At 39.0% G+C, this 9,669-nt stretch overlaps 1 protein-coding gene across 1 annotated transcript; it reads right to left on the reverse strand.

Annotated features, from left to right (window-relative positions):
* Positions 1-1,187: 1,187 nt before the first annotated feature.
* LOC139937710 (uncharacterized) lies at positions 1,188-7,223 on the reverse strand. Its single transcript, XM_071932990.1, has 2 exons — positions 7,131-7,223; positions 1,188-5,781 (listed from the first exon to the last, which is right to left on the reverse strand). The coding sequence occupies exon 2, from the start codon at positions 5,698-5,700 to the stop codon at positions 4,321-4,323; it is 1,380 nt and encodes a 459-aa protein (XP_071789091.1). The 5' UTR covers positions 5,701-5,781; positions 7,131-7,223; the 3' UTR covers positions 1,188-4,320.
* Positions 7,224-9,669: the final 2,446 nt, after the last annotated feature.

Below are 9,669 nucleotides of genomic sequence, written 5' to 3' on the forward strand. Positions count from 1 at the left end.
AATATCATATTAACTAGTAAATTAATTTTGCCAACCAGTTAGTTGCTTTCAATAGTTAAATGTTAAATGCAGATTTTACAGATAACCTAGGTGAACTTTTTGCCCTAAACAGAAAGGCGTTAGTTTATTTTAACGTCAGTGAATTTTGTGTGATCTGGTTTGCTGATTTCGATGATCAAATAGATTATTGCTAAGTTGGCTTCAAATTATTTTTAAAGTAAAACTTTTTTCAAAAACAAACCAGTAGGTCTACGATGATTGTAACAAGTGTCAGATCGTGACATTTTCATGGAAATGAACTGGTAGACTATTTAACAAAAATATCAATAAAAGAAAAAAATTGAAATAAAAAATAAATAAAACACAGATTGAAAGAAAATTGTTTTGTAGCAGTTGAATGGTCAATTTAAAGTCTAAATGGATGGATGAAAATTATTGTTTTAACAATTATAGTTTGATGAATTGGTGAACAAGAGGGAAATAGTATCAAGAGAGGAAACCGCTCGGCCACGACACTTCCGAAATATATGAGTTACTAAAACTTAAGGAGAGACCCAACTCTAGTAGACCTAACTCAAGTTGGTTAGTCCATTGAAGTTGGTCAAGCATGGCAGTGACAATGCTAAAGTTGTTCCGTTGTCTCCCAAAAAATAATTGTGCATAGCAGAGCAGTACCATTTCTTTTTTGGGGGGTTTAGCTGGCTCGCCAGACCCCATCTTGAATCAATCAGAACGATAACTTTAACGACACTGGACACTATTGGTAATTGTCAAAGACCAGTCTTCTCACTTGGTGTATCTCAGCATACATGTATTGCATAAACTAACAAACCTGTAAAAATTTGAGCTTGATTGGTCGTCGGAGTTGCAAGATAACTGTGAAAGAAAAAAACACCCTTGTCACACGAAGTTGTGTGCTTTCAGATGCTTGATTTTGAGACCTCAAGTTCTAAACTTGAGGTCTCAAAATCAAATTCGTGGAAAAATCATTCTTTCTCGAAAACTACATCACTTCAGAGGGAGCCGTTTCTCACAATGTTTTATACCATCAACCTATCCCCATTACTTGTTACCAAGTAAGGTTTTATGCTAATAATTATTTTGAGTAATTACCAATAGTGTCCACTGCCTTTAAGAAGAAGTTCAAGGAACACAATCAATAATCTTTATTCCGTTAGTACCCCCTTTTTAATTAAAATCCAACAGCATACAACCAGCAATAACAGGATGGACCAGCTTAGATGCTGGCTAGGTGAACCAGAAACAACCACTCTGGGTTAAAGGCACTGGACACTATTGGTAATTATTCAAAATACATGTACATGTAATTATAAGCATAAAACCTTACTTGGTAACGAGTAATGGGGAGAGGTTGATAGTATAAAACATTGTAAGAAACAGCTCCCTCTGAAGTGATGTAGTTTTCGAGAAAGAAGTAATTTTCCACGAATTTGATTTCGAGACCTCAGATTTAGAATTTGAGGTCTCGAAATCAAGCATCTGAAAGCACACAACTTCGTGTGACCATGGTGCGACAAGGTTGTTTTTTCTTTCATTAATATCTCACAACTTCGATGACCGATTGAGCTCAAATTTCCACAGGTTTGTTATTTTATGCATATGTTGAGATACACCAACTTTGAAGACTGTCTTTGACAATTACCAATAGTGTCCAGTGTCTTTAAATCACTTAACCTGAGTTATGGGGTTGACACAGTTCTTTCAACAGTGGTCCACTAACCAGATGTTCGTTATAACACCTGGAACCCAGGCCCCAATTTCATGAAGCCTGTAAGCACAAAAAACTTGCTAATCACAGTGCTTGCTCTAAGGGGAACAAGAAACAACCAGGGGTAAATCACTTGACTAAGTAATGTGATTTTTTTCTTAACAGTGGTCCACTGACCAGGGCCCAATTTCATAGAGCTGCTAAGCACAAAATTTTGCTTAGCATGAAATTTCTTCCTTGACAAAAACAGGATTATACCAACCAAATTTCCATGTAATTTTCAGGATAAGCAAACAACAGCTGAATACCAGTAACAAGCAATATGCAACAAGTGGAAATTTGGTTGGTAATCCTGTTTTTATCAAGAAAGAAATTTCATGCTTAGCAAATTTTTGTACTTGGCAGCGCTATGAAATTGGGCCCTGATGTTCATTAAAACACCTGAAGACTTGGGCTCAAAAACTTGCCAAGCACAGAAGTCTTGCTTTTACATAAAAAAGTCCTGCTTTTAAAACAGCAGGAGATTACCAGCCAAACTTCATTAAGTTTTCATTGTTGTGACTGGTGCCTTACTCAAGTTTTGTTAGCAAAGAAATTTGTCGATCAGAATTTTCTGCTGAACAGTAACGGCTTTATCAAATTGGGCCCAGTTAAAGTTATTTCCAAAAGGTCGGGCTGGTTAGTTCAGTGTTAAAAGCCACCACAATAAACCCTCTTTATGAATGGCTCAGTGTAAAAGATGGTGAACTGGCTACCATCCTGGGGCCAATTTCATAGAGCTGCTTAAAGCCATTATACACTTTCGGTAAACAGTATTGTCCAAGTCCCACACTTCGTGTATCACAACTTATATATAAAATAACAATCCTGTGGAAATTTAGGCTCAATCGGACATCGGAGTCGGGAGAAAATAACGGGAAAACCCACTCCTGTTTTCGCGCGTTTCGCCGTGTCATGACATGTGTTTGTAACAAATCCGTAATTCTCGTCAACGAGAATTTATATTGTTTTACCGTTTTCTCAAAAAGTAAAGCATTTCATGGACTAATATTTCAAGAGAAGTCTTTCACCATTACCTTCTGTAAACCCTGTAAATAATTTGTAAATCTGTGAACTTTTTTTTTTTTTTTCTGTACCGAAAGGGTCCAATGGCTTTAAGCAAAAGATTTGCTTTTAAAGCACAAAAATAGCTCGCTTATTTTACACATGTTACTGGCCAAAATTTCCTGCCATATATACATTGCTTATGACTAGTATTAAGCTGTTGTTTACTTAGCATTACAATTGAGTGAAGTCTTGGCCGGTAATCTGATTTTACTAAGCAATGAATTTTTTGCTTAAGCAAAATTTAAGCAGCTCTATGAAATTGGGCCCAGGGCTCAATCCATGAAACTGTTTACCAGAAAAAAATGATCAGCAAATTTCTTTGCCTTACATGTAAGTTTTTAAGAACTCCTAGGACTAGTCCTAAGTTAGGACTTAATTTTAAATCGATGAAAAGGTTCCCTACATGTACTCAACAGGATATTTAATGGACTCAACATTCAATATCATTTCAAAATAATTTTATTGCAGATACTGAGCATCGTGTTTAAAGATTCAACAGAGAAACACAAGAACGCGGAACTTGTTCAGTCATTAGTTTACTGGTCGTTACTGGCCCGATGCTAGAACCACTGGCCTTGGGCTAGTCTTGGTTCAAGACTCTCCTGGATTCGGCACAAGAGGGCGCGATATCACCTCAACGCACTATCAACCACGAACCGCTATCACTCATAGCGGTTCTTGTGGTGATAGCGGTTCAGGGTTGATAGCGCATTAGGGTGATGGTGATAGCCCGCCCTCTTGTGACAAATCCAAGAGAGTCTTGAACCAAGACTAGCCTTGGGCCTGTGGTTCAGTGTAAATATCCTTAGGCCTTAGTCATAAACTGAACTTAAATGCAAAATACCAACTGTTCTTCTCCCACTCCTTGTATTAAACAAATTTGACTATACTCAGATTCATTTAAGCATGTAGGGGTAAAACAAAAATCATCTATGCTACATCCACAGCAAATCCATAAAATAACAGTTTCAAAATGCTTAAATAAATCCTAGAATGGTAATTTTTTTGAACAACACCATCAGTGTTGAGCTGCAGCTGTACGTTACAGATACCTACTGCATAATATTTTAATATTAACACAAGGTGTAGTAAGACCTCTGTCACATTCATGACGAAACCAGGTAATGAATCAAAGGTCATTTACAAAGTTCACAAAGTTTGTAAAAAAATATAAATGACAAGGCATAGTCACAACCCGGATCTATTCAGATATTTATCACAGATTGATAAAAAACTGCAAAATTTACAATTTAGTAAAAAAGGCAAGAAGAACTAACAAAAAGATAAATTAGAACATGTACCACTGAACAGATAAAATAATCTTCGAGATAAAGGACACAAAGTTTGGATTAAAAATAATCATTGTGTACTATTCAACATGCACTTTGAACAATAAAAGTCACCATATTTTTTAATCACACCACTTTACACAACATTGGAATGGAAGAACGATATTTCAGAAAGAATCCCACAATGCAACATTGTCACCAATAGCTCATTACAGTCATCGAACCTGGCGATTCGGGAGAGGCCGTAACCAGACGTGTATCATTCATCCACATGATGTGTAGCAGACTAGGATTGCGATGTACAACATTTAACAGGTTTCCGTTTGTCGCATCCCACACCACGATTTTCTTACGGTCCCCGCCCGATACCAGCCTGTTGCCAAGGAGACATAAACAACGCACGACACCGATGTGTTCTTGCATGACTCTCAGCCGAGTCCCGCTGTGCGACCAAAGTCTGACCGTACTGTCTGCTGACCCGGAAGCGATGATGTCATCATTAATACACAGACAGTAGACATCCCCCTCGTGACCCTCCAGGGTTTGTAGACACGCTCCCGACGTCGTGTCCCAGATCTTGACCACACTGTCTCCGCCCCCGCTTACGATGATTCGCTCGTTGAATTCACAGCAGAATACCACCTCCGTATGTCCATTTAAAATATGCAAACACTCCCCTTTCTTGCTGATATCCCACACTCTAAGAGTAGTATCCCAGGATGTACTCACCACTATACTACCCAAGCATTTCAAACTTTCAATATCGTCTGTATGACCTCTGAGAATCTGGGTACAGATTCCTTCACTTAATGACCATACTCTGACTGATTTGTCGTTGGACGCACTGACAATAGTGTCCCCTACAATACAGATGCATTCAACGCCAGCTTGATGACCGCTAAGTGTCATCAAACAACACGCAGAGTGAGGATTAAAGACACGGATGAGGGTGTCCTGACAACCCGTCACGCAGATGTCATCCTTTAGCTTCAAGCATGATACAGCATCAGTATGTCCATCCAGTCTATGTAAAAACGCCGATGTCAGAAGGTCCCATACACACACAGTCCCGTCCAAACTCCCACTTATGAGGATTTTCCCGTCGCTGTCTAAACACGTCACTCTCTCCTGATGCCTACGCAGAACTGGAGCGATGCGATAGCGCCCTCTATGCCAATTCTGTTCCAAGTGCCACGCTCTCATGTAAATCTGCTTCCAGTGGCATGTTGGGGTAAGGCCTTTCCACTTATCGATGATGCTATCAAAGTGAAATGTTGGAGTGGTCTTAGAAATGTTTGTGTATGATGGGCTGAAAGGGGCTTCATGAGCAAGGTCAACGACCTCACTATAGCGTTGCCAACCTTTACCTCGACAGAGTCGATGCCAGATTTGGTCATTATTAGACCGCTCACGCCAGACCCTTGAACACAATGAAGCTGAGCATAAATCTTTAGCGGACAGCAAACAGAATATTTGTGCTGTCAATTCATGTGGGAGGACTGAGGGGATGTCTAAGGTTAGAAATGAGCGAACCTCATCCAATGAAACTCCCTCAACTAATCCATCTGCCATCATCTCATCTCTTTCTACTAACTAGTGTCCCGTTTGCTGATCTTGAGTCAAGTTTTTTATTCCATCCTCTGCATCACTATAGTTCTGAAATCAAAACAAAGTTTTGACTATTATTTAGTAATTAACTAAAGTAAAACCTACACTTGCATATAGTTTAAAGCCTAGGCCTATGTCATTAATTTCATTAACGACACCCCTGTGGATACATTTACCAATTTGCTCAAACTGTACTTGGACAGTTAACAAAAAATCATAATAGGCAAAAACATTATAGCAATTAAATCTTAACCCCAGATTCCACAAAGAAGTTCTTACATAGGTCTAAAGAAAATGTTAAGAAAATTACGCAATAATGTTACGCAATTGAGATGTTAAAAGCGGAGCCATTAACAGCTCAACAAGGTGGGCTTAACTCCCCCTTGTTTGAAGTTTTTACTTCGACGCTAGCAAGTTCTCAATTCAAGAAATTCTAAATATTAGTACTACATGTAGTAGCAAATTCAAAATGACAGCATCCCTTCCCATACATGTAGTTACAAGGTTTTATACTCTAGGACCAACTCACAAAATTTCTTTATACTCTACACCCCCCCCCCCCCCCTCCCAGTCCTAGACATTCGTTCGGCTGTCTCCCGTAACGGAGACGGGACGATAGCCAAACGGACCTTTTAGTTCTAGTTTCTAGGAGTAGCCCCCCACCACCTCCACTTTGCGATTTGCAATTCCAAAATTCATTGAACCAGATGATTGAACCATCATCGTTATTGTCGTGAGAGATGTACGTCTATGAGGTTGCGCTTAGGGGAGACGATAGCGGATGAAACCGAAATAGTTCTAGGAGTAAGTTCTAGTTCTACCATAGTACCATACATACACCTTTTCGCAAATACTGGGGCGCGCGCGTAAAGCTTGGAATAACGTGCATTATGGTCTAACTGGTGACCAAATTTGATCCATATCTATCCCACAATGGCCCAATGCACCTCGTTCAACAGTCTGCGCTAGCGATATGGTATTTGCGAAAAGGTCTATGGTTCTACGGATAACTTTCCGTATGGCGCCACCACTTTTTCACTCATTTTTACAGAAAGGGATATCTCATTGAGGTAAATTAGATACTATATTATTTCACATATTGAATGAAAAAGTGGTGTCGCCATACGGATACCATTCCAGTTCTACCTCTCCATCCATGGTGTTACTGTTAGTGTCACAGTTATTCCTTATGGAGTAAAATAAGAACTGGTGTCTTGGTTTTGGTGAGTTATAAAATTATGTAACATTACGTTGATTAACAACAACGCGAACAAACACGCGGGTAATTCAACCTGTCAATTTCTCATTTGACAAAAATAATGTTTAGTTCAAGTAAAACCACTCAATGTCAGTCCAAACGAATCCCCCTGCTACAATGCAATCTTAAGTTCTCTTACCTATTTATTATCGGTGCATTTATTCTCAAATTAATGGCTGTTTGTGGGTAGAGCAGAGACTGGGCATCTTTCATGTGTCTGTCTTTCAGCTGAAGAAAGTTGACTTACTCTAACCCAAGGTGGCGCTGTTCAGATACAAATCTGATTTCCTGCTCGGCTGTAGAGGGCGCTATATTAAATTAATGGTCAGTGACTGCATCCGCCTACCACAGACACGGTAGCACTGGCATGCATATCTGTTTTGCTGTGTTCTTTTTTTAGAACTTGTCTTGCTAAAATGTTTTTCAACTGCTACTGAGTCGATTTCTGAAGTCTCCTTTCACAGTTGCAACATGGGAAATTAAGGCTAGGCCTGGAGGAGGATTCAAATGTGACACTGAGAAAAATGTGACACGACAAGGGTGGTGTAATGTCTGGTTCATTAAGTGGCGAGCTGCATCTTTTAAATAAAGCAAACCAAAAACCCTGAAAAGATTCAAAATAGAATGTCCACATAAATACAATGATAAAGATATTACAATGATAATCCTCAGAAAATCCAATACAATCAAAAGAGATCATAAATCGAACTTCAAAAGAAGGCGCAATCAGAAGTTTGTACATAGTTCGCCATAGGGACAGAATCCCAGGGGGACAGAATCTCCTGCCACACTCACCACACGCTCTGATAAAATGTCGAACTAAAAAAACATAGCTTCTTGGCCCTTTTGGCACCGCTAGATAAGACGTATTCTGTTCTGTGCTCGTAATAAACAGGGTTTGCATTCAAGTTTAATCTGAAAAAAAATCCTTGGTACTTTTTATTGAGGGGGGAGAGAGATGGTAATGAAAAAGTGTAAGGTGGTGAAAGTGTTCAGTTGTAAACAAGAACTATCCTGTTTTTTCTACTACGTGGGCGGTGAAGGAAATCGGCTGGGACTCCTCTCTTTCTCGCTTTTAGTGGATCGAGAGGTGTGGACTTCTCCTAATTAACGACGTCACCGAACGCGGAGTTAGTTGGCGTGGGCTTGCAGTACCTCACCATGAAAACCAACAAATAACTTCAAGATACAAGGCCTTGACTCGCTTCCCACGTCATCTCAGGAGCATCCGGTGTAGACGTAAAAACGAGGAATCTAAACCTGGTGCTTGAATAGACTTGATTCGAGTCCGGTTCTCGTGCGAGAGGTTCCTATAATGAATATCCGCCGTCAAAATAAAGCTAGTGCCCGGCACAGGTTGTGGGAGTTGTCTGGTGTTAGGTTTGAAATCTCACGGGTTTGAGACTTTAGTCAAATCTAGCTTGAACATTGAATGGAAATCTATATATATAAATATATTTTTTTTTTAACAATTAGCGTGTATTTCGAGGTTTTATTGTATGCTCTTCTCTTAAAGCCATTGGACCCTTTCGGTAAACAGTATTGTCAAAGGCCGACATTTCGTGTATCACAACTTATATATCAAATAACACACCTGTGAAAATTTAGGCTCAATCGGTCATCGGAGTCGGGAGAAAATAACGGGAAAACCCACCCATGTATCCGCGCGTTTCGCCGTGTCATGACATGTGTTTAAAATAAATCTGTAATTCTCGCTATCGAGAATTTTTATTGATATTGTTTTACTGTTTTCTCAAAAGGTAAAGCATTTCATGGAACAATATTTCATGAGAAGTCTTTCACCACTACCTTGTGTAAACCCTGTAAGTTATTTGTAAATCTGTGATTTTGTTTGTGTCTGGACCGAAAGGGTCCAATGGCTTTAAAAAAGTGACCTCTCTGAAATTTAGACGCCCCTTAACTTTGAGAGCTATTCACCTTTGATTATCGTGAGGGGGCGCTATTAGGTCGCTTTCCAATCCGGCGTTGATTCAATGACAAAGTGTGATTTAAAGTTATAGCGTTATTGTATTATTATTTGAATTTGATAGAATAAACCGTATCAAACTTATCATTGGTCCATCCATTGAGCGTTGTTGTAGACTTCATGAATTCAGCTCAGCTATAGTCTAGCTTCTTAGATATTTCAAAGTCTGGACTAGTGTACTTTTATCGCTATACTCACGTGCTTTACAATTAAAAAGAAAAAGTCATTTTTTAATGAATTTTAGAGGACCACCAAAATATAAGAATCGTGATTTCAAGGGGATGCATTTTTTAAATTGCAGCATGTAGCCATCAATCTATAAAAAGATGTTTTGTTTGATACCCTTTCAGACAACACGTGAACTGAAGAAAGAAAGAAAGAAAGAAAGAAAGAAGGAACGATATAAAGTGCAGTGTATTTCTGTTTATTTTAGTCGACAAGAAGTACACACATCTTCATTTCTCAGAACTTCTGATAGGCACCGAAAAAAGACGCAAATTTCAAGGGATGTATTTTTGTAAGTGCAGCTTGTAGCCATCAGCCTTTTCTGCCAACACATCAAGAAGAACAGAAAAGGCACAAAAATAACGCCAAAAATACAGTGTTTCTGTTCTTTCAGTTGCCAAATATAGTACACACCATCTTTAATTTCTAGAACTTGGCGCGCCCAAACAAACCGGATTGGCACAAA

Source organism: Asterias amurensis, chromosome 5 (assembly GCF_032118995.1).
Source record: "Asterias amurensis chromosome 5, ASM3211899v1".
Lineage (NCBI taxonomy): Eukaryota > Metazoa > Echinodermata > Asteroidea > Forcipulatida > Asteriidae > Asterias > Asterias amurensis.

What these genes read in the sequence shown, in the direction of transcription:
- LOC139937710 (XM_071932990.1), bottom strand. Translation starts at nt 5,700, where the DNA reads ATGATGGCAGATGGATTAGTTGAGGGAGTTTCATTGGATGAGGTTCGC.